General features: G+C 37.2%; 1 protein-coding gene across 5 annotated transcripts in view; it reads left to right on the top strand.

The window, feature by feature from the left end:
* ZBBX (zinc finger B-box domain containing) overlaps positions 1–26,397 on the top strand; it is a 123,550-nt gene that overhangs the window by 76,498 nt on the left and 20,655 nt on the right. For 4 of the 5 annotated variants that reach the window (XR_009261972.1, XR_009261973.1, XR_009261975.1 and 1 more), the window contains 7 exons: positions 5,678–5,787; positions 6,403–6,500; positions 7,681–7,760; positions 9,880–10,019; positions 15,429–15,736; positions 19,074–19,227; positions 20,009–20,125. Coding sequence is in view for 1 of the 5 variants with exons in the window: in XM_058730418.1 (XP_058586401.1) it covers positions 5,678–5,787; positions 6,403–6,500; positions 7,681–7,760; positions 9,880–10,019; positions 15,429–15,736; positions 19,074–19,227; positions 20,009–20,125 (1,007 nt within the window). In the remaining 4 variants the exon portion in view is untranslated. The remainder of the gene's footprint in view (positions 1–5,677; positions 5,788–6,402; positions 6,501–7,680; positions 7,761–9,879; positions 10,020–15,428; positions 15,737–19,073; positions 19,228–20,008; positions 20,126–26,397) is intronic. The other variant, XR_009261974.1, reaches the window with a different exon arrangement.

The following is a 26,397-nucleotide window of genomic DNA, read 5'->3' as shown; positions in this document are numbered from 1 at the left end:
TCTTATTACCAGGATGTTAACCTTGAGCCCATGGTTAACGTGGTGCTCACTGAATTGCTCCGCTGCACACTCATTCTTTTCCTTTTGTAATTAAGGTCTTGGACTGTTATATAGAATACCATAGACCAGGTAGCTTATAAACACAAACACTCATTTTTCAGTGTTTAAGGCTGGAAATTCCAAGATAAAGGTGCCAGCAGATGCAGTATCTGGAGAGAGACAGCTCCCTGGTTCATAGATGGCCATCTTCTCACTGTGTCCTCACATGGCAGAAGGGACAAGGGGTCTCTTTCAGATCTCTTTTACAAGGGCGCTAATCCCATTCATAAGGGCTCTGTCTGTATGACCTGATCACCTCCCAAAGGCCCACCTCCTGATACCATCACTTTGGAGTTAGGGTTACAACACTTGAAACATTCAGAACAGAGCTTTCTGCCCTGGTCCCATCAAGGTTCATGAACTTCTCATATGCAAAATATGTTCATTCCATTCTAAGAGCCCCAGATTTTCACTTATTGTAGCATCATCTCAAGTCTAAAGTTCATAGTCTCATCTAAATATCATCTAAGTCAGATATGAGTGAGCTTCAATGTATTATTCATTCTGAGGCAAATTGTTCTCTGTGAAATTATGAAATCAAACACGTTATTTGCTTCTAAAGTACAATGGTGGGACAGGCATAGGATAGATATTTCCATTCCAAATGAGAGAAATAGGAAAGAAGAAAGGAGTAGCAGATTCTAAGCAAGTCTAAAACCCAATAAAGCAAATTCTATTTAACCTTAAGTCTTGAGAATTAGCCTCTCCATTGATGCTCTGCACTCCAGGGCCCACTGAGATAGAGGTCCCACCTTCCAGACACACTAGAGCAGGGGTCCTGCCTTTCACACACACTGAGGCAGTGCCCCCACAGCTTTACTAGGCAAGGCTGGGACCCCAAGGCTCTGGGTGGCTTTGCCCCCATGGCTTTGGGTGGCCCCATTCCTATGATGGTTCTGTGTGGGGTCACATGCTTGTGACTTTCTTGGGTGGGAATCATGTGGCTTGGCTAGCTTGGTGCTACAGGGGCATCCTTGCCCCTAGAGGTTCACTGGGCATTGCTCTAATGGGGTCTCCCTGCTGTGTGGCCTGCAGCTTTCTCTGCCTGGGATGGGAGGTATAGCCCCGATGATTTTTGAATTGCCTTTGGAGGTCATTTTTCCATTGTCTCTGACAGTGGAAAATGTGGCTTCTATTTAGATGGCTAATCTTCCTATCAGATGACCATTTGGCCATACACTTCCTGTTCTCTCCTGAATAGGCCCTCTCATTCTTTTCAATGTGTAAATTCTGATAATATTCCAAATATTTAAGTTTTGTTTCTCTTTTGACTAATAATTCTGTCTTTAAGTCATTTCACCCTTGCGTTTTACTATGAGCAGTCAAGAGAATCCAAGCCTTTCCTTCAATACTTTGCTTAGAAATTGCCTTAGCCACATAACTAATTTCATCCCTCTTAAGTTCTATCTTACATAAAACACTAGGACACAAACACAATTCAGCCAAGTTCTTTGCAACTTTATTAATTAAAATTGCCTTTCCTCCACTGTCCAATAACATGTTCCTTATTTCCATTTGAAACCTCAGCTGAATGGTGTTTACCGTCCCTATTTCTACTGATACTCTGTTCAGGATTACTTAGATATTCTGTAAGAAGATTGAGGCTTTTCCTCAGTTCTCCTCTTCTTTGAGTCCTCACTGGAATTGCCTTTAAAGTTTCTTTCACAGCTATATAAGGTTTTTTTAGTATGAACTTTAAACCCTTTTCAGCTTCTACCGCTCATCAGTCAGTCAGTTCCAAAGCTGCTTCCACATTTTTAGCAGCACCCCACTTCCGGTACCAGCTTCTTTCTTAGTCCATTTGGGATGTTGCAATGGAATAACATAAACTGGATGCCTTGTAAACAACAAATGTATTTCTTAGAATTCTGGAGGTCGGAAGTCCAAGGTCAAGACACTGGCTGACTCAGAGCCTAGTGATAACCTGCTTCCTGGAGGCATCTATTTGGCTGTGTCCTCACATGGCTCTTTTGGAACTCTTCTATAAGGGCATCAGTCCCACATGGGGGCTGTGCCTTCATGACCTAATTACCTCCCACAGACCCCACCTCTTAATGCCATCACATTATGTATTGGGATTTTCACACATGAATTTTGAGAGGGGGCACAAACATTCATATCAGAGTGATTAATAAATGTTTTAGGGGAGATGCCTTGAGATGATACAAAATCTTCTTTTTACCTAAACTCTCCTCTACTAATTTTAGTATTTACCTGTGGAATTTTCCAGCAGCAGAATAACTAGTGATTTTCTATTTCCTTCATTTCTTCTATATTTATTAATTAGAATTCTTCAAGGAAGAACATCCCTACTTCCCCTTTCATTTGTTTATTCAGTTTTTTATTTGTGTGGACTCATGGATATGCACTTTTTAGTTAATATTAAACACTATTGTTATTTATTTTGTGACTCAAATAGTTCCTGCCTTGACCCCTGAGAGCTGTTTCAGGTTGACTCCCCTCTTCTTTCAAGGCATCCTCATCCTTTTTGGTTTGTTGATTTGTTTGCTTTTAATATACCAACATGCATTTCTGTGCCCTAGCCCAGAGATAACTTCTCCAAGTAATCTTGATTCCTTTTTTTTTGAAAATGGTGTTAAGAAACCAAGATCCAGATTATAGAGGTGCTCATGGCTACGCAGGTACCACAGAGCCTAGGTCATCTCAGAGAACATGTAGGAAATATATGTATGTGTACTTACCACTATACTCACATAGCCAAATTTATTTCTGTATCTATATACCTGGGTATCCATTGAGGTAAACATGAAGTACACTCCTACTTGACTCCAAACCAGCATCACATCCTTTCTTTGCTTATTTGTGGTTACTTTCACCTACAATGAGAATCCCGGATCTCATTATCTATGATATATTTACTCATTTATCAGTCCGTGTGTGTGTGTGTGTGTGTGTGTGTGTGTGTGTACAGTTGTTCCAGAATTTCAAGCTAATATTACTGTGAGAAACAAATTTACCAACTAGAATGCATTATTTGTATGTAGTGTTTATCTTTAGCCTACAGTATCTAGTCAAAAACTTTTTCTCCAAAGTTTCTGAGGCCATGGTGCTCATTTCTTTCCTACCTCCATTAGAGTAGCTCTGCCATTCCCTGGGTTATGTCCACATCCTGAGTACTTTTAAAAAATTGAATAGCGTAAACTTGTATACAGTTCTATGGATTTTTACAAATGCTTGGAGTCAAATATTCATCATAGCACCAAACAGCACAGTTCCATCAGCTCCAAATTCCCTTTTGCTTCCCCTTTATAGTCAACACTTCTTCTCCAACACAAGGCAACCATTGATCCATTTCCGTCCTTATACATTTGCCTTTTTCTGAATGTCATGTAAGTGAGATCATACAATAATGTAGCCTTGTGTGTCCTTTATTTAGCAAAATACATGTAAGAGCCATCCGTGCTCTTCGGTGAATCAAAATCCATTCCTTTTTATTGTGGGCCAGAATTTCATCATCCTGATGTACAGTTTATCCATTAATCTGTTGAAGAACATCCTGCTGATTTCTAGCTTTTGACAATTACGACTAAATCTGTTAGAAACATTTGCAAATGGGTTTTTGTTTGAATATCAGTTTTTAATTCCTTGGGTAAATACCTGGGGCCGGGCTGGCTAGATTGCTATGTGTATATTTATCTTTATAAATATACCGCCAGACTCTGTCTGCAAAGTGACTGCACAGCTTCCACACCTTCCTGCAATGTATGAGTTCTAGTTGCCCTCCATCTTTGCCAGTGCCTGGTATCTTTGGGGCTTTTTGTTTGTTTGTTTCTTTGGTGCTGGTCATTTTTCGAGGTGTGTGGTTGTATCCCGTTGTGGCCTATGGTTCATTCATATACTGTTCTAGTCTAGTTATTCCTATGGAACTGCTGTCCAAGCTGTCTATAGCTCTTATAAAGTGTCATGCCCATACCAGTCTTTTAGGTCTGAAGCTCATTAGTGTGTACCTGTCAGTTAGTCTGCGTTCAATAAATACTTGTTTACATTTTCAGGAAAATCTGGTGAGGGAGTCTTACTCTAAGAGACGTTTCATCCTTTTATTTACATGGCATGATCTTTCGAGCAAGCACTGGTGCCAGGGTCCCAATATCCAGAATACAGACCTATTTCATTGAGTAACTAGTTGTTTGTTCATGGGCAGATTATTTAAACTCTCTTGGTCTATGTTTTCTCATCTGCAAAATACTGAATTTAGAATAAACAGTCAATAGTTCCAATACTCTGTTGTCTAGATTCTATAAGCCTTTGGTTCAGGGCTTTGCTCATGAAATTAAATAAATTTTTACTTCACGAAGAAGGAGTATCTGAATAATAGTAAACTTACGTGCATCTATGATTGAACTTTTTGTATACTATATCCGTGTCAAACTGGAAACGGGTTCCTGGTGGCCACGTGCCAGTTTGTTTTGACCTTTACTCTTTATATTTTCCATTACTTAATTAAATTATAGATGTAAGATGGTACGCTCATGAAGTTTGTCAAGACACAAAGCTGAGTAATATATAAATATTTTGGAGTGTGCTGATATATACATTATATATATTGGGAAAATTCACATAGCCATAGATTGTCAGATTATCAAATCTTACTGCCTTTGCAAATTGTGAGAGAGGCCATACAGAGTAATGGTTAAGAACATTGACTTGGGGAGGCAGACTCCTTGGGTTCAAATCCTCTTCTGTATTTACTACCTAAATGATTGTACAAGTTGGTTTACTTCTTCATGCCTCAGTTTTGTCATACGTAAAATTAAGATAATACGCGTGCCTAATTAATATAGCTGTTAATCTTTCATACCCCAGGTTAATTAGAACAGAGCCTCGTACATTTTAAGCTTTGTGTCGATGCTACCTGTTAATATCATTAAGAAGGTCCTGACTTTTACACGGGGACTCCATGAACTGGCATGGTCTGGAAGGGCTGTAGCTATTTATATTCTTGACTAAAAGGTGCCACCTTACCAGGAATTGGGGAATAGCCTATGAAACCAATGCATAATCCTGACCTCTGAGAATTCCTGTGTTTTGTTGCCTTCTATACGAGATGGGCCATATCAAACTTCATTAACTGGGTGATAGATGCCATAGCCGGAGCACACTACACTGATATTGGGAAAGCATATTTTAAAACCCTGCTGGCTTGGTTAAAGTTCAGGAAAATGTCTTTAGTTTGCCTTGGGACCTATCGACATAATACCTAAGCGGTGATGCACAACACACATTCATAAATTAACTTTTTGAATAGTGTGGTATGTCAGGGCCTCCATGTGGCTTGTAGGAACACTTACTTTTGTCTTAACTTTGATTTTCATCCTAAATGAAAAGCAGTAGGACATGCAATTGAAAACTCTTGTATGATGTTAATTTGATTTACGGAATTATTTTAGTAGATGAAGACTCTGTTACACAATCATACTTTTCTGCCATGAATCAGAAGTATAGCTTTGGTTTCATCATTAGTTTTGCATGCTCATTCATTCATGAAATAAATCAAGATCTTGCCTGGGAAAGTTTCAGGTAATGTATTTTAGTCTTTTAATTGCTTCTCGTTCTGTAGAACTCCACAGGAGCAACTTCGAAACATGCTGCCAGATGCATTCATACCTCAATGTAACACTGCTGGTGAGGCACAGTGTTCCCAGAATGAACGTGATGAAGACAGTGATGGTTAGTTCAGTCTTGATTAGATATTTTCTAATTTATTATTTCAAATTTCAAACACTAAGCATTTGTTAGCATCTGCTTTTTTGTTTTGTTTTGTTTTGTTTTACTATATTAGCCTCAACTGGACTCTGCACCCTTTGTCTGTAGCTCAAAATCAAGTACACTCTCCTTCCCATTTGATAGATTTACTTTGCCTTAAATTAAATAGTTGGTTTTTTTTTAAGTTTATTTATTTTGAGAGAAAGTGTGAGCAGGGGAGGGGCAGAGAAAGAGGGGGAGAGAGAATCCCTAGCCAGAGAATTCCTCCGTGCCTGGTGGAGCACGGAGCTCAATGCAGGGCTCAGTCTCCGACTGTGAGATCATGACCTGAGCTGAAATCAGGAGTCAGATGTTTAATTGACTCAGCCACTCAGGCATCCCTAAATGGTTGTACTTAAACGTTGAATGTTAAGAAAATGTGTGTTTTACTTGAGCTCGGGAAACTGACAGCATATATGTATTAGTGTGGGTGCACAAGAGAACGTTATTCTCTTATTGTTGACTATGTTATTTGAAGATAGGGAATTATCAGGTGAAGTATATCCTTTAATGACATTATTTCCTAATCTTATTTCCTAGTTGAGGAGACCAAACAATACCCAGCACTTTTTCTGCCAGTAGAAGAATTTAACATAGAGAGACCCAAGCCATCTCTAAATATAGTTGAACTGGATGATGTAAGTGCATAGTGACTACCCTATTACTTAGCAAACAAGAAATTCAAAACATATAGTTATAACTACATATTATTTTCAACAATATTTTTTTAATTAAGCATTGTTGGGGAAAAATCTACAAGAGTTTGAATTTAAACATGCTGATAGGAATAAAATGGTATTGTTTTTAATGTAGGCAGTAAATTTGTGAGCTGAATTGATATTGTGCTATTTTTGGAAACATGTAGTATGGGAGATGAGAAGACATTTTAGTCTCTTAACTTATAGAAATGTAGTTTAGTGCTTGTTTTATTTAGCCCTTTATGTTATCAGTCTTTTAAACAAAAATTAGTCCTTTATATGGTGTCTATTTAATATAATTTGTATATATGTAGTTTCTTGAATGTCATCTAGTATTGTTTTTTATTTAAAGAAAAAATAGTACTAAGATTTAAGGGATTTAGTGTAATAACTTGAATACAAACCTCTAGAAGACACAAAATAGAATCACCTGAAAGTTGAGCCAGTCAGAGCTGGAGCTTTAGGATGAAGGTTTAAGTTGGGACAAACTCAGCACATTTCTGATTTTCCAGTCATCTAGTAGCTGAATGTACTACTTGTCCTCGATATTCCTCTTCCTGTGATTGTCACAGAAAAAGCCTAGAAGGGAGGAAGTACCTCTCTAAATACTATTTTCTTCTTCAGGTTAATAGCTTCTGTGTGTGTGTGTGTGTGTGTGTGTGTGTGTGTGTGTGTATGCACGCACGCTCCTAGCCACATTTTTATTTCCCCTCTGGATAAATTGTTAAGATACTGAACAAATAAGCACACATGCTTACATATGTGTGTGTGTTCTTGGCATTAATTAGTTGATGCACAGAGTAACCTTGTAATATGCTGGCCAGAGAACTAAAAACACCTCAGTCACTAGCCTACTTTGCACTCAGTAGTTACATAGTAAAACACCTGTTAACTGTTGTTTCTAGGTGTGATAGTAGTCATGACATGACTGACACAGCCAATGCCCCCAACAAATATTTATTGCATTAGTTCTCCTGGAATTGTTCTATGGTACATAGTCAGAAAGCACGTGACATTGCTTGTAGGGAGAAAATCCTCTAAATATTATGTACAAGTTAGATGGTTAATGTGTAATACATTTATTGAACATACTAATATTATACTACATACATTTAATAAGACTTATGAAGAGGAATTTGAAGAACCAGGAAACACAGTGCCCTACAAAGTTGAGTTAGCAGATGTAGACAGTCAACAAAGGTAAGATCTTTCTAAATCGCTTTTGATGTTTATTAAAAACCTACCCAAGAAGTCAACTATCTCTTTACACTTGATCTTAGCCAAAAGGCCGAGAAGCGATTCAACTATCTCTTTACATGAGAAATTCATGGTGTAAAAAAACATGACTTCGATATTAGAATATATTTTACTAAAGCCATGTTTAAATTTGTGTACAATATTTCTAACATTTGCCAATATTCAATAATTAGAAAAGTGACTATAATGATATGTGTATACTCTTACCTAATATCTGGATTATTTAATAGATACTTTTAAATTTAGCATTATTGTTTGAAATGGCTTACCAAGGATGATATGTTTCGTATGAGCTTTCTTTGTATTTCCATTTTCTATGAACCCTAAATAAAAACAGATATATTAATGATTAGTTTGAGAGATAAAAAGATGTCCCAGACTATAGATTACTTTCTAGGTAGAGTTTACTATGTGATGAATTAAATAAATGAAGCATGAAGCATAACAGTTCACTTTGTAACTATTTTTATAATTTTGTCATTTCCAAGTGAAAAACAACATCTAGCTCTGTTAGTAATGTTAAAAAGTACTCCAAGTCTCCTTTTCTGTTGAAATCTTAGCTAGAGTTTCATGTATTTTGACTACAAAGTATTAAATTGGGCAAACAGCAGAGTGAAGTTCCTACTAAGTAGCCCCAACCCCATTTTTTGTTTATATGTTCAGATCAACTTAGAGTCTGTCAGCATTTTGGAGTAGCAGTGGGCCTAAGTGATGCTCTTGGACCTGAAAAGTCCCATGTTTGAACACATAGACTCACATATCTAGAAGCAAATGTGCTTTTGGCAGGAGACAACCTTTTGGTCAGTAGATAAGAGATTTGTATGGATTACTGTATCCCTAAGGAAATGAATGACATTTATGCTCTCTAATTTGATTCCTTTATATATCCTATTACAAGTTCTGCTTTGACCTCCATGTTATAGAAGCCAGAGAAAGTTACTGATGATGGTTTGGCAATAGTTTTGCACTTTGGGTTTGGAGGTGTCCATGGAGTTTCTTCTTTCCTAGGAAGAATCATAAAGGATCATAAGTGGCACAGGAGCATAATCCAGGAGCTTTTATGGTGGTGCTATGTAAAGCTTACATAAATATTGGGTATTACTAAATATATTATTCAATTTATCGAAAATGTTTAAATTGTACATATGTTAGGGGCGCCTGGGTGGCTCAGTCGGTTAAGCGTCCGACTTCGGCTCAGGTCACGATCTCATGGTCCGTGAGATGAGCCCCGCGTCGGGCTCTGTGCTGACTGCTCAGAGCCTGGAGCCTGTTTCAGATTCTGTGTCTCCCTCTCTCTCTGACCCTCCCCCGTTCATGTTCTGTCTCTCTCTGTCTCAAAAATGAATAAATGTTAAAAAATTTTAAATTGTACATATGTTAGTATATAGTAATCATCATTAAAAACTGAAAATTTGACTCTGATAGTTCAAATGAAAAGTTTACGTAGGTACTAAAACCTTGATTTCATCAGATTTCAATGAGCTTGAAAAGGTAACTCTCCATTGTTAGAAGAAAGAATATAAGGAACCAAACATATTTCAGAATGTTTGTTTTAAAGAGAGAGAGAGAGAGAGAGAGAGAGAGAGAGAGAGAGAGAGAGAGAGTGTGTATGGGTATGCAAGCAGGGGGAGAGGGGCAGAGGGGGGAAGTGAGAGAGAATCTTAAGCAGGCTCCACACTCAGCGCAGAGCCTGACATGAGGAGCTCGATCCTCTGACCCTGCGATCATGACCTGAGCTGAAATCAAGCATTAGATGCTCAACTGACTGAACCACCAGGTGCCCTAGAATATTTTTTTTAAGGAAGCTCTTAATTGACATTCTTGACATTGTTCAGTTAAATCTGATTTGGTCCAGTTACCTGTGTCTTTAAACCCAAATACTATTTAGTTACTTGTGGTTTAGAATGTGTCCACAGTAAGGTTAAAAAAAATATTAAATTAATGTAAACAAACGTATTCCTTAAAGGTTGTATTGTATTTGTTTTAATAAGCTGGGACTTTTTACTTTCTTTTTTTATCCTTTCTTTCAACTCTTTTCTTTTGCTGTCCCTAAACATGAAAGTTGCACGTTTCATAATTATCAGAATACTTTTCTATATGAAAATGACATTCATCAACGTCATGTTTTCACCAAGGGAAAAGCAGACCTCTTACATCTACATCTGAACAACAGCTCTTCCTCCTGTAAAAATAACTCAAAAGGTAACTTTTTTTTTCTTATGGATCAACATGATTGACAATGAATGTTGGTAATTTAATAAAACCAGGTAGGTATTTCACTATGTAAAAGCTTTACCTATTCTGCTGTTCATTTAAACCCCACAAAATTTGGTGCTTAGAAAACCTTGGTTGAAAATATATAGTTTTCTAGCAAATACCCTTTTCAGTCAGTGGACAACAGTGTATCCAGAATAAAAAAACTGCCTGTGTTGGTTGCTACCTCTAAAAGTTATTATGGACTGAGAAAGCAGCATTTAAAAGATTACATGGATATGCCTTTAGTGACAAAAATCTAATTGGCATCCTGTTGCCCTCGCTTGCGTTAAATCTTCTCCCCAAATATTCAGTTTTGATGTAAAGTTTTACATAAGTGATAAAACCAAACCAAAACAAACCATCCTGTTTATATATCTACATTATTACTAGTAGTTGCCTTAGAATTTATAGATTAGGATGCTGTGTGCAAATGTCTGGTTTCAATTTCCAGATGGTGAGAGCACCATTTAAAGATAGTCACAGTAAATTATCCTGGCTTGGAAGTCAGATTTCATTTCCATTTCTGCCTTAAATCATTGTGTGACCTTGAACATGTCACTGCTTTCTTAGATCGCATTTTCCTAAGCTAAAACATAGGGGTTAGATTACTTCTAATCTGCTTTTCAAATATTATTTCTAATCTATTTAGTATTTTCAGAAAAACTAATAAATATATCTTGTGTGAAGGACTTGAGAGATACTTGAGAGCATTATTTAAAATAACTAGTTATAAAACTGATGATTCCCTTCTGATTGGGTAGTAGATGGTAGAGAACTGTGATTTGTGGTCATCCTGCTGGACTTGACACCTTCAGCCAATAAGCCTATAAATTATTATGACCAACTATGAGCTATATCCACATGGGAATTTAGGACTTTACAGGGCTCCAGACCTAGTCCAGAAGATATTTTTTGATCTACGTGGAACATTGTGTCCCAGTTACCTTTGGGGAAATGCTGAATATAAATACCCATTAAGTGTTACTTTAGGGGAGCCTGCGTGGCTCAGTCGGTTAAATATCCAACTTCAGTTCAGGTCATGATCTCGTGGTCCGTGGGTTCGAGCCCCACCTTGGGGTCTGTGCTGACAGCTCAGAGCGTGGAGCCTGCTTCGGATTCTGTCTCTCTCTCTCTCTGCGCCTCCCCACCCCTGCTCTGTCTCTCTGACTCTCTCTCAAAAATAAACATTTTTAAAAAAGTGTGACTTTAAAGATGCTTGATTTATTTATAGACTTTATTTTTTAGAGAAATTTTAGGTTCACAGCAAAATTTAGCAGGAAATACAGATTGTTCCGATACACACACACAGACACACACAGACACACACACTCTGCCTTCTCAAACTCATAGCTTCTCCCACAATCAATGTCCCAACCAGAGTAGTACATTTGTTACAATCAATAAACATGCATTGACACACCATTATCACCAAAAGTCCATAGTTCACAAGGGTTCCCTCTTGGTGTTGCACATTCTGTGGATTTGGACAAATTTATAATAACCTGTATTCATCATTATAGTATCATAAAGAAATAGTTTTAGTACCTTTAAAATACTCTGTGCCCTGCCTTTTTATATTACCTCCCTCCCACCTAATTCCGGCAACCACTGATATTTTTACTATCTTTATGATTAAGCCTTTTCCAGAATGTCACATAGCTGGAATGATACAACATGTGATCTTTTCAGATTGTTTTTTTTCACTTAGTAATATACACTTAAAGGTGATTCCGTGTCTTTTCGTGACTTGATTGATCCTTTTTAAAAAATGTTTACTTTTCAGAGAGAGAGAGAGACAGAGAGAGAGAGCCTGAGTGGGGGAGGGGCAGAGAGAGAGGGAGACATAGAATCCAAAGCAGGCTCCAAGCTCTGACCTGTCAGCACAGAGCCAGATGCAGGGCTCCAACCCACGAACTGTGAGATCATGACCTGGGTGGAAGTCAGAGGCTTGACTGATTGAGCCACCCAGGAGCCTTGATCCTTTTGTGTGTGTGTGTGTGTGTGTGTGTGTGTGTGTGTGCATGCTAAGTAATATTTTATTGTCTGGAAATACCACAATTTATTTATACATTCACTTACTGAAGAACAACTTGGTTAATTCTAAGTTTTGGCAATTATGAATAAAGCTGCTATAAATATAAACATCCATGTGTGAGTTTTTGTTTGAACATAATTCTCAACTCATCTGGGTAAATACCAAGGACCGCAATTGTTAGATCGTATGGCAAGAACATGTTTAGTTTTGTAAGAAATCACCAAGCTGTCTTCCAAAGTGGCTGTACCATTTTGCATTCCCACCAGCAATGAATGAGACTTCCTGTTCTCTGCATCCTTGCCAGCATTTGGTATTGTCAGTGTTTTGGATTTTTGTCATTCCAGCAATAGTGGAGTGGATTTCATTGTTGTTTCAACAACTTACAATTCCCTAAAGGCATATGATGTTGAGCATCTTTTCATATGCTTGTTTGCCATCTATTTATCTTCTTTGATGAAGTGTCTATTAAGTTCGTTGGCCCATTTTCTTATTGTTCAGATTTTAGATTTTTTAATGTTTTGGATAACTACTTTATCAAATATGTGTTTTGCAAATCCTGAGTCTGTGGCTTGTCTTCTCATTCTCTTGACAGTGTCTTTTACAGAACAGATTTTTAATTTTAATGAAATTCAGCTTATCAATTGTTTCTTTCATGGATCCTGCCCTTGGTGTGTGTCTTAAAAAGTCATCACCATACCCAAGATCATCTAGATTTTTATGTTTTAAGAGTTTTAAAGTTTTGCATTTCACATTTAGGTCTACCATTCTTTTGAGCTAATTTTTGCGAAGGGAGAAAGATCTGTTCCAGATTAATGTGCAGGCATGCATATGTCCAGTTCTAGCACCATTTGTTGAAAACACTGTTCTCCATTGTTTTGCCTTTGCTATTTGGCAAAGATCAGTTGACTATATCTATGTGGGGCTATCTATGGGTTCTCAGTTCTGTACCATTGATATGTTTTTCTATACTTTTACTAGTACCACATTGTCTTGGGTACTATAATTGCACGGTAATTCTTGAAGTTGTGTAGTGTTGGTCTTTGACATTGTCCTTCTCCTTCAATTCTTCTCCTTCTTCTCCTTCAAAAGCCAATGTGTTGGCTTTTCTGGGTCTTTTGCCTCTTCATATAAACTTTAGGATCAGTTTATCAATATCCACAAAATAATTTGCTGGGATTTTAATTGGGATTGCATTGAACCTATAGATCAAGTTGGGAAGAACTGACATTTTTGCAATATTGAGTCTTCTAGCTGTGAACATGGACTATCTCTCCATTTATTTAGTTCTTTGATTACTTTTATCAGAGATTTCTAGTTTCCCCTCATATAGATCTTACATATTTTGTTAAGTTCTTTCTTTTAAGTATTTCATTTTTGTGTGCTAATGGTATTGTGTTGTTAATTTCAAATTCCACTTATTCATGTTGGTATATAGGAAAGTGATTGACTGTTGTATCTTGACCTTGTATCCTGCAACCTTGAAATAATCACTTATTAGTGCCAGAAGTTTTTTTGTGGATTTGTTCAGATTCTGTACATAAACAATCATGTCATCTGTGAATGAGATTAGATTTTTTTCTTGCTTCCCAATCCGTATACTTATTTCCTTGTTTTATTGCATTAGCTAGAACTTCTAGAAGGATTTTGGAAAGGAGTTGTAAGAGGGGATATCCTTGACTTGTTCCTGATCTTAGGGTTAAAGCATCTAGTTTATCATCATTAAGTATGATGTTAACTATAGGGCTTTTTTATAGGTAATCTTTATCAAGTTGAGGAAGTTCCCTTTTATTTCTGGTTTGGATCTATTGATATGATCTTGTGATTTTTATTCTTTAGCCTGTTGATGTGACAGATTAGATTAATTTTCAAATGTTGAACCAAGATGTCTAGTTTTTATGACTTAATGGGACTTCCATTGAATACACTAAATTAAATCACACCTCTATTTTTTGCATCAGATTTTAAAGATTAATAAAAAGGCTGCTTTGTTACCTCTTCAGCAGTAGTGGAATTATGCAATCTTGCAAAAATATTACAGAGGTTAGTTGTAGACATTTACATATAGAAAATGGCATCTCTTTGTACCATAAAATCAACTAATTTCTATTCAAGTTTTCAAGGAAAATACAGCATTATTGTGCAAGTTTCATTAAATTGAAGAGCCTTTATAAAATTTTTCTTGTAAAAGTATTTCTGTGTTGTATAAGTAACTGCCTTTCTTGTAGTAATTGTGTGATTTAAGAAGTGATAGTTGTTGGAAATGGAAGTTCTAAATACTATGTGTGATTGCCCAGCTATACAAACATTTGATTGCAACGAGTAAGTCCTTTGAGCAGCAAGGCAGAATTTACATCACTGGAGAGTATTTTAGTCATAGCCTTTACTATTTTATACCATCTATTTATAGAGATAAGATATTTATATTGGAAAGAGTATAGGGACAATCAGATGAAGCTATATTCAATCTGGCTAATGATATACATATTTTTATTTAAAATGAATGCAGTATGATATAAAAATTATTAAATAATTTTTATTTTTCATAAAATTTAGACCAGTGTTTCACAGTCCTGGCTACACATTATGATCACCTGAAGAATTTTGCAGGGTGGGGGTGGGATGGGGGGAGACAGAAACAGTGCTTGAATGCCACTTCCAGTGTCTGATTTAATTGGTTGGGGTCAGGTCCATACGTTGACAATTTTAAAGAGTACCTTCAGATGATTCCATTGTGCACCCAGGTTGAAAACCAATGCTCTAAACCAAGTCGTTTACTTAAAGCAGACATAATGAGGTGGTGACTAATATAATCTTGCTCATTTTGTAGCTTTCCAGAGGCAGGTGTCCCAGCTTAAAGGTTTTTTTGTCCCCTAACTGGTACTGCTCTTGCATCTGGCACATTTCCCTTTGCCCTCACCTTATCACTAACCATTCTAAGGAAGAGAAGCAAAATGTGGAAATAAGGTTCTCTCTGTATTATTTTTCATAAATTGCTATTGTAAAACTTGGCCGAGAGAGGATGTAGGAAAGTGGGAATTGAGCCACAGGCTGAAATAAAAATGTGCATCAATTTCAAATTTTCATTACAAAATAAAATCATGCCTCCTTCCATTAGTCTAGCTCATCAAGGTTTGAATGTGTCAGTAAATTATGATTATCATTCATGAACATAAGCAGAGTAAAAGTATTTTAACACTGATATGTCAGTAAAGAGATGTTGACAAAATAGTGCTTATTGATAAGAGTTTACACCATAGAAGTTTTCATTTATTGACAGTTTAATCAATGTATTTAACTTTGTAAATAATTGTTTTCAACAGCAGTAACTTCAGATACAAAATTTGACACCATTGTGGATCCTGATGTTTATTCTCCTGCCACTGAAAAGTTAGGGGAAAGCAGCTTTTTTGAAAGAAATTTCAAGGAGAAAACTATAGATATGGAAAGTAATCAAAAGTCTGATGATTCCTGCATATCACTTGAGAGCAAGGATTCTTTGCCAAGCAGAGGTTTAGAAAAACCTTCCATTAAGGAGCAATTATCTCAGGACATCAAAGAATCCTTGGAATTTAGCAATCTGCATGAGAGGCCAAACGCTGAAGATTCTAAAACTACAGAGTCACCACTGGTAAGTCTCTATTATGTTTATTATATTAAAAATGCTGTAAGAAATGTCATAAGACGCAATACATTCTTAAACATTACTACCTATTGAAGTTACAATGTGCTACCTTATATTATCGTGAGATAGTTGAAGAACGACTCATATGGGAAAGAATGCTAATTACTTACAGGACAAATTCTAATATGGTAAATGCCATGATAACAAACGGGTTTTCTATGACAAATAACACTCTAAGGCCCACCTCATGCACCATAGTAAGAGAGCTGTTACTTTTCTAAATGAAATTTATTATTATGAATAATTTAGTACAAGAAATCCTTTCTAGCTTTTTACTGTATAGTCCCGGGTTTAAATGAATTAAATGCAGATATGTAGATAGAACCAGTTTTTGTGGCTTAATGTAAGTATAAGGTTTTAAAGGTAATTCCTTCAAAAACATGGCTAATAAAGATATATGGGTTTAGTTTGTATTTCATCTTAGAGGAAAAGTAAAGTAGCTCATTGTTGCATTATTGCCAAGTTTGGAAACTGTATTTGAATTTCTGTTCTATATATTAAAAATCTTAGGTAATCATGATTACCTAATACATTTTTTGGAAATTAGGCAAGTCAGACATTTGAACAACCCTTCAAAGTCATTTGAAATGAATCTCCGCGGTGCCTAAACTGAAGTGGGGGGACCAAAGACATAGAAGAAGGAATGTTGAGCTGCTGCCACTTCTGCTGGGGGGATTGGATTTTTGTGCCCACTTTGTGATGGGCCTTCTTCCCTGCTGAAGTGCAAAACTGGGCTGAGATCTTTGCAAAAACTTGTAATCCCTAGAAGTCTCCTCAGTCACTGAAGGACTACCCTGGGAGATGTACTCACAGATGCAACAAGATGAAGGGCAACTGATTTCTGCAGAGGATCTGGGCCAGGTCCAGAAATATCTTCCCTGAAAAACGGAAATCTTGGGCTTTCTTTGAGTGTAGGTTCACAGTTTAAGTATACATTTCTTACTTAGAAGCCCCAAGTCAACAAATTAACATTAATTTTAATCCGTGTCTATCGAAGCCCTCATATGTCTGCCAAAAGAAATCCATTCCCTTCTAGAAGACATCCCCACAATTTAGCCAATAATAGATTCTCAAAAGTAAAGCCTCATCAGAGATGAGCATTTCTTCTACCTCCCACAATGAGGAAAAGCAATCATAGAGTGAATTTCTGGAACAGAACTCTAATTTTCTGATGTCCACCTGCATGTGCAGTGTCCTATGCTGTGGGAGAGGAATCCTGAGCATATGGACCCCAGTTCTTGTAAACTGGGTGCAAGCCTGCCTGATCTTTGCCCCAGGGGGAGACCTTGTCTTCTGTAACCTAATAAAAGGCATTTGGGCCAAACTCACAGATATGTAATCTGTGGTAATTTGTATAATGGAAAGCAATCTAGCAGTTAAAATGAATGGAATAGAACTGTTTTTATTTACATGGATACATCTCAAAAATATGAGATTAAAATTTAAATATAAAAGGACACCTAGAGTTAAGTCAATATTTTTTGAAACATTGAAGACAAATGTAATTTTTTATGGATACGTTCAGGCATAATAATAGTCAAAAACATGCATTGGAATAGAGTATGTCCACTTCAATGCAATAATACAATTCACTCTAAAGACTGATTTTTTTGGTATGGATAGCTAAAGCAAAATTTTAAATTACTGATATTAAACTGTGTGATCAAGTCATGTTCTATTACATATCTACATATTTAGAGTATTTCATAATTAAAATTGAAATGTTAAAAAGCTACTACTCATATTTTTATCCCTTCTACTACATTTGTAAAAAAAAAAAACTGGTAAGTGATCATGTCATAGAGAATGGTGCCTTATATACAGTGGTAGAATCAACTTTATTTTCATCCCTGATGACTAGACACGAACTGTTTTAATTTTTCTTCCTGCTCTAGTAGAAACCATTCCTTAAGCTACTTAAAGAGACTACTTTAAAATTTTTTTTGCTGGAGTCGAAAACTTAAGAGTGAGCAATAGGGGCAGTTTTTAGCAGTAGAATTTCTTGACTTCCACTTGGGTGCAAGATAGTTGAATCTGCACGTCAGTTTTCAGATATTGAGTCCTTCATAAAGGTGGAATCTATGGAATGAAGTACCAAGTTGTAGGGCAGCAGCAGTGGGGTGGGATAGGCTGCTAGGAAGAACAAGGTCTACTTGGGAGCTCTTGGTTCTGGCTTGGAAACCACCAACCAGTAGTTAACTCTCTGAGTTTGGGAAACAAGCAAGCAACCCCCCTTTCTTTGGTCTTATCTGGTCACTGGTGCTTTAAAAAAAACTGTTCCAGAGTGGCAGTTGTCTAATCCAATTAAGAGCTGCACTAAAGCTGAAGGGTGTTGTAAACTGGTAATCAGTGTCTGGGAGGGCCAGGGGAGATGTCATGAGCAGAGCCAACTTGGACTTGTCTTTGAAGGAGATGCTTCATCGGTCACTATCTTTGTTTTGTAATATTTTGTCATTTATACGACTTATAAATTTGGATAACGTTATAATACATTTTGTGTTGTTTACTCCCTTCAAACAGGCTGTGCTTGGGCATTAATTAGATCCTTTAGGGAGCTGTTAAATACTGAGAGCACTCTGATTATATTTTAAGCCCATCTAGAGTCTCACTTCTGAATCTCTAATCTGTTTCTTAACTAGACTCATGTATGTTTTAGTCCCATTAATATTCTTTCCTAGAATGAAAGCATGTCATAAAATGAATTCATAGGGTGGGGGAATGATCCCAGGCTTCAAATCAGCCAGAACCTAATTCTGCTAATTTCTAGCTGTATAAACTTCTCAAGTTACTTCGCTCGCTCTTACCGCAGTTTCCTACATGCATATTTGCTTCACAATAAGTATTTTGTTAACTTAGATTTTGTCTATGACCAGATTTGTTTCCTCAGTATTCTGCTTTCATCTTTGAAATTAGTTTCTGTACAGGCAAAGATACTAATGCAAAAGCACAGCATATAGGGGGCATTCTGTTTTCCAGAGTAACTTATACATGAAGACACTAAGGGAATAAAATATAAGAAAGGAGAAAAAAACCCTTTATTTTGTTTTGTGAACTTCTGTCTTCCTTGGATCAGTGGAACTTTCAGATAATTACTATGTCGTGGTTTAGATGTTTTTCACAACTTTTACTATATATAAATGTTGTGTTATTGTCTATGTCTTCACTAAATTTGATGGGGCTGGAATCTGTGCCAAGAATGAAGTAGGTGCTCAATGAATGAATGTGCTGCTTTGTGTTGATGAGATAAAGCAAACTTAATTTTGTTGAATATTTTGTTTCCTAGTTGTTACGAGAAATAGCCCTCAGAAGTAAGCCTATAACTGAACAATATCAAGGACTTGAAAGATTCTTTGTTTTTGATAAAAATGAGAGACTCAACTTACTTCCTTCTCATAGCTTAGAATGCAGCTATTCCAGTACTAGGATTACAACTGCAGGTAAATTCAGACACGAAATCAGATGGCCTGTGGACCAACCTAACGGTTTTATGACACTTTTTTTAAAACAGTTCATCCTCATTTTGGGAAATACTGGGTAATTCTGTTCAATGAATAAAGTCATTTTCTTCTCCAGTTGAAATTATTAACCCTGTGTGAGTTGCTGCATATTTGTGTTTGAGGCCATTATCAGAATGTGAGAGGACATAACTATAATGAGATTGAAAAAGATTATTTTTAGAATTTAGAATGTAGCCCTTACTAAATAGTGAAAGAGAAATTCTTTGAATCACTTCATTAACTGTTAAGTATTGTATGATGATTCCTAAATACCATCTTAAAAGCAAATCTCCAAATCTCAGGATCTGTGAGATTTCGGAGACATATCTGTAGTTTCCTTCTGAAAGTTACCAATATTCTTAGGTTTCCTAAGAATTCAAATGTATTTATTCATGTAGAAACTATTATACTTTAAGTTATCTTGTTACATACTTGAAAAATACTTGTTTCTATTCAAACGTGTGTGTGTGTGTGTGCGCGCGTGTGTGTGTGTCTAATATGTTTGCAATTTAGAGTTTGCTTCTTTTTGTTAAGCTATGCAAATCTAATGTTGTTTATTGTATCATTATGAGAATCTGTCTCTTATAATATATGCCTCACTGTTATGAATGGTCCTTGCTTAGCTAAATATTATCCAGGAAGACAATAAATAAAATAAAGCAATAACATGAATTTTCCTCCTTTTCAATATTGAAATTAGTTTACCATTTTCCCATATCAGGAGACCGAGAGTGGATGCCAGGCCACAGCATAAGTGCCTCGGCTGATCACGCAGTTGTCTTGGGTGTTGTGCAGACTGCCCAGAACCTGTCCATGAGCAGAACACAGCGAAAGAGGGGTAAGGACAGCCTGAAGGCCACAGCGCCATATGGATGGCTCACTGTTTTTGTTCTTGTTTTTTTTTTAGTTTGTCTCAGCACTTTACTAGGTACCTGAAAATTCGTCTTTGCAGTTTCATAATGTAAACTTATTCATTTTAAGTGGCTGTCTTACATTTTGTCTCCAAAACCAAAAAACCAAGAGTGGTCCTGATTCTTCTCAAAGACATGAGTTAACTTTAGTTATTTTTGTAACAGTGTATTAGTGAATAATATTTTTTTAAGTGTAGCTCAGGGTATGTTGTGTATTTTGAGCAATCCTTGTAAAATACATACTTGGTTTTGTTACACTCTCAGGAAACTGCATTTATACTAGATTTTGCATATCATTCACTTGGTTCATATTATTATTGTTATTTTTAAACATGTATTTATTTTTGAGACAGAGAGACAGAGCACAAGCAGGGATGGCACAGAGAGCGAGGGAGACATAATTCCAAGCAGGCTTTTCACAGGTTGTGCAGAGCTTGGTTTGGGGCTCGAACTCGTGAGTCATGAGATCATGACCTGAGCCAAAACCAAGAGTCGGATGCTTAACTGTCTGAGCCACCCAGGCACCCCACTTAGTTCATACTATGATCGGACATAGCCATTTGTGAAAGGAATGGTTTAAGTTAAGATTGCTGCTTGTAGCTGTGGTTAAGATACCTGTGTTCTAAACCTAGTGCTGAATGTGTTAACCCTGGAATCTTGATTTCAGTTCAACTCCATTCTCTAACCAAAATAACTGCAAGATTGTCTATAGGATAACGCTTTTGACGTGTTGAGTCTCATGGTAATATTTTCCTAGGGCATGTATGCAGAGAATTTTGACATCATTAAACTCAGTAGTTTTATTAGCTCATTATTGGCATCCAGTAATAATACCTGCTGCAATAAGTTTGCTTTAGGCTCAATGTCATGTGCAGTTGCTGTCGATGACTGATGAATTAAGACACTTTGTGTAGACATGTGTTGAGTATGTTGGCATGGAGCCGGGCCCCGAGGGAAAAGAGTTGCATGAGTCATGTTTCCTCATTTTTGGGGGCTCACAGGTTTGGGAGGAACAAAATGGGTTATTTACCTTCGTTTGAGGCCATCTTCGAGCCAGAAATTTAATTACACGTGATTTGTCCAAAAATGCAAAATCGATATGCCTCTCTTGCCCTAAATCCTATGACTAAAACTCTTTGGCTAGCTTAGATCCTTTTCATATGCACTTATGTTGAGAATCTGTCAGATTTAAAAGTTGTTTTTGGGTTTGTTTGTTTTTTTTTGGAAAAACCATCCATTTATGATAAATGTTTTTTCTGACTCTGTAATTAGGTACCTATTCTCACATCAAAGCCTTGAGCAGCTTCAAAAATTCTAGTTGCTTCCTTCTGAGGCAGTCAAAGGAACTGTTTTAACAAATTCACATGCATGCTATGAGGAATTTGTTACCAAGACAAATCTTTGTAAATAAGTAGCCAAATGCCTTTAAGTATCAATTTGGAGTGCTCTGTTGAAATCAATAATTTACTATCAAAAACATTTGTAGGAGTACTTACTTTAGGCCGGACACTGCCAGATACTGGTGATACAAAATATACCCTGGTCCCTGCAGTCCAAGAGCTTAGAGTCTAGTGCAGAGGTTCTCAAATGTTAGTTTGAACATGATCACCTGGGAAACCTCTTGTAATATAGATTTCTTGACCTCATTCTTTTTTTTTTCAATTCTTTTAACATTTATTTTTGAGAGACAGAGCACAAGACGAGGAGGGGCAGAGAGAGAGGAAGACACAGAATCCAAAGCAGGCTCCAGGCTCTGTCAGCACAGAGCCAGATATGGAGCTTGAACCCACGAACCATGAGAGAGAGCATGACTTGGGCCAATGTTGGACGCCTAACAGACTGGGCCGCCCAGGGGCCCCTCGACCTCATTCTTAAGATTCTGATTTATTAAAGCTGAGATAACGTCTAGGAATTTGCACTTATTTCATCAACAATTCCATGTTATGCTGATGTACACAGTCCAAAAACCATACTGAGGGAAAACTGCTATACAGAAACGTAAACACATAAATGACTGCATATAAAGTACACATCTTATAAAAGGACTGCGGGTGACATACTTTTGGAGACCAACAGGCGATTAATAATAGCATATGTGATTAGTTATGATAGAGGTAGTACATGTGCAGCCTTTTAGGAATAGAAATGGTAAAGTAATTGCTTTGCCGTTGAAAAGGGTAGATCACCAAAGTGTTAGGGACTAGGTGACATTTCAGCTGAATCTTAAAAAATGAGTAAGATTTTCCAGTTAGGGGCAGAGGGAAATGACTTTCTGAACAGAAGCAGTAGGCCGACATGAAACTAAAAATTTCTTGGCTAAGCTATGAATTACCAAAATCATATTTTCTAAACTGATGCCAACGTATAAAGGAATTCTTCTGTAAGATTTTTAAGTTTGTGAACGTAAAACTCTGAGAGCTGTGAAATACAGCGGTGTTTAGCAGCAAGCCCACTGATCATCCCCCGCCCCTGCCCCATCTTCTTGTCTCCGCACAACCATATAGGCATCAGGAAGTGTCCAGGTCAGGAGCCATCTTGCCTCCGTCTGCCCACCGCAGCCTCTTCATCCCTAGAGCCTGCTGATTTCAGCTCTAATACTGATCCTGAATCTAACCACTTCTACTGCTGTTGCCCAAGATGAGCCCAAGCCAGTTGTCCATCATCCCTCATTTGTCTCTCAATTTAACTTTTTGCCTTTCCTGAAAACAAGTTTCCATAATTAATTTCCATCAAATTCTACTGTTTATAGTCAGTGGGTGAATTGTTTATAGTCATAAACTTGTTTATAGTTTAGAGGGAGCTGATCACATTTTCTGTAAACTTAAATCATAAATTGCATCTTGTCAGTCTCCTGCTTAAAAGCATCTTATAGTTTCATAGACAGCAGGACAAAACTGTTTCTTACCAGACATCACACAGCGGCACTGAGTTGGTCCTGCCTGTCTCCCCTAACCACGTCTTCTCCCACAATGCAGCTACGCTGGCTCTCTTTTTGTTCTCACACAGGCCACACTCTCTCTTGCTTGTTAGCTTCGGAATTTGCTCTCCCATCTAACCTGGGATGGTCCGCAGCCTCTTTCTCCAACTTCCCCCCCTTTTTCATATGACTGATTCTTTCTCATTTTTCCATCTCAGCCCAGATGCTGCCTCCTTAGAGAGGCCTTCTTTTTTTTTTTTTTTTTAATTTTCTTTAATTTTTTTTTTTTTTTTTTGAGAGAGAGAGAGAGAGAGAGTGAGCATGCGACAGAGCGTGAGCAGGGGAGGGGCAGAGACAGAGGGAGACACAGAATCCAAAGCAGGCTCCAGGCTCTGAGCTGTCAGCACAGAGCCCGACGCGGGGCTCGAACTCACGAAGTGTGAGATCATGACCTGAGCTGAAGTCAGACGCCCAACTGACTGAACCACCCAGGCTCCCCTAGAGAGGCCTTATGAACCCCCCTTTACCTAGTCTCTTGAGACCCCCAATCACCTTTGCCTTCTTTTGTCCTTCTCATAGAACCTATTACTAGGTGAAATCATTTTACTTGTTAATTTTCTGCTCATCCTATGTTTGGTTGGAAAGAAAGCAAGGACTTACCCTGTCCTTTTCATTGGTGTATCCTCAGCGATAGAACACAGCCTGGCATTTTGTCAGCACTCAGGAAGTGTGCCTGCATGAGCGAAGCAGGATAGCAGGACTATCCTGCTATCCTGTTGTGTTAGACTGGACTGCTATCAGTTGTGTTAGTCTGGAGTACAATTGGAGGGTAGGAGCAGTGTCTCCTTCAATTTTGAGTCCTCTGATCCTGACACAGTGTCTGGCTGGCAGTTTTAGGATTTGAGAAAAGATTTTGTAATTTAATTAGATTAGGTATTAATTCATAGGTTCTCGGAGTTAGAGGGGATTTAGGACATCATTCTGTCCAGCTCCTAAATTTTCAGGTGAAATATGCATTTGCATATCTCAGGTCACAAGGTGATTTCTAATTGAGTGAGATTAGACAAGTGCTTCCCATTTTAGCCTTCTTTCTATTAACCCATGCTGCTAAATAAAATGTACGTATAGGTGTGAGAACTCGTAGAAAATACATTTTTATATTTTATGTATAAATTCTTAGTAATTTACACAGTGGAACAAGAATAGCAAAAGACAATGATGTTTTGCACACTTTATTCGGGAATAAAATAGTGGCTCTTTGCTCAGATGTTATTTGTAATTGAAACACTATACAGAAATCGTGTTGCTCTACTTATGTTTCATCCAGTTCTAATGTTTTAATTTAGAATAACAATGACAATTATTGGTTAGATAGTTTTCAGTGAGTGATTCATGCTTTCATATCTGTGTCAGCATTCTTATGCCCGTTGATAGAGCACAAAGCATCCTTCTCTTTTATCTTTCCAATATTTGGGCTGGTCTCATTAGTGATCATACAGCATATATATTCTTTCGCCAATACCAAGGACAATTTCTCTACGTATTTTTAGAGTATAACTGTGGTCAGTGGTAATTTCTAGTTTCCTAAGATTACACTGCCAGTAATGGCACAAGTTGCTTCAAAAAGGAATTTCTGATGTGTGTAATCTACAAACTAGACTTTAAAAAAAAATCATGGAATGATCCTTTCAATCATGGCATTTTCCATTGGTGCCAGTCTTTTTTCTTTTTAAGTTTATTTGTTTATTTTGAGAGAGAGAGAGACACAGAGAGCGCAAGTGAGGGAGGGGCAAAGAGAGAGGGAGAGGGAGAATCCCAAGCAGGCTCTGTGCTGTCAGTGCGGAGCCTGACGCAGGGGTTGAACTCACAAAGTGTGAAATCATTACCTGAGTTGAAACCAAGAGTTGGACACTTAAGTGACTGAACCTCCTAGTCACCCCATCGTTAGTGCCAGTCTTAACGGTGTTTCAAATCTTAATCCTGGCAATAACATTAATAAGCTTGTATGTTAATAAGCTTGTGGAAAGAATGATGTACTCACCTAAATTAACAACAAAAAAGGAATAAAATTAAGGATCAGATTGAAGCTTCCTCTGTCACTGTGTTTCAGGTACTTTAAATTACACTTTAAACATATTTTCCATAGGAAAAAATTGTCTGTTTGCTGCGTGCTAAGCATAAATCTGACCCACTCCCAGTGTACTTTTTTTTTTTTTCTCAGTTGGCATCAATTAACTTCTAATATTGTGGCAACCAGATGTTGTTACAAGAGTTTGGCAAATGTTTGTGTTCTTCTGAATTTTCTGAAGGGCATCTATGTTATGTTAAATTTTTCAACTCACATTTACCTGTGTTGGCAGAAGTCCGGTTCTTCCTCGTAACATCTTCCATTTATTTTATTTAATTTTTAATGTTTATTTATTTTTGAGAGAGAGAGAGACACACACACACAGTGCAAGTGAGGTTGGGGCAGAGAGAGGGAGATGAGACACAGAATCTGAAGCAGGCTCCAGTCTCTGAGTTGTCAGCATAGAGCCTCACACAGAGCTCCAACTCACAAACCCGTGAGATCATGACCTGAGCTGAAGTTGGATGCTTAAACAACTGAGCTACCCAGGCAACCCTATTTGTTTTATTTTAATCAGAATTCTTCATTCCTCTGAATTTTACTTGACTGGGACACAGCACAATATAGATAGGAAGGTGGAGTTTCTCCATAGATGTAGAAGTTTCAGTGCGTACAGTTGAATTACTTTATGCTCATTGGCCTGTACTTCCACGATTGCCGTTCTTAACTACTGCTTTCTTATATAGGAATGGCAAGTTTGCTTTTTTTTTTGTATTATGTATTGTTATGTATTTGTGTACTTTATGTATTATGTACTTTTATGGATTATAGGTAATAGAGGAAATTATTTCCAAATTCTAGTCATTAAAGTAATCCACAGGGATATTTACATTTATTTGTCTTAAAACATAAACACACTTTTGTCAATACATTTTCTTTAGAATTGTCTCTGTGTGCATAGACACAAAAAGGTCAGACTCTTATTTTAATTTATTCATAATTTCATTCCAACAAAAAATGTTTTCAAAATTGATTTCTGAAATGTTCATTAAAATTGGTGCCCTTTGGGACTTACCTTAGTCAGTTTTAATTGCTTATATAATTACACACTGCATTAGGATGCTTCTTAGGGTACTAGCTACATTCCAAGTAGATTTTTAAGTTTAAGAAAAAGACAAACTCAGTAGTCAGTAAACGTTTGATACATGGCAACT

The sequence above is a fragment of the Neofelis nebulosa genome, chromosome 5, assembly GCF_028018385.1.
Source record: "Neofelis nebulosa isolate mNeoNeb1 chromosome 5, mNeoNeb1.pri, whole genome shotgun sequence".
NCBI classification, from domain to species: domain Eukaryota; kingdom Metazoa; phylum Chordata; class Mammalia; order Carnivora; family Felidae; genus Neofelis; species Neofelis nebulosa.
The sequence above is the reverse complement of the archived record's forward strand: the minus strand, read 5'-3'. Positions and strand labels throughout refer to the sequence as shown.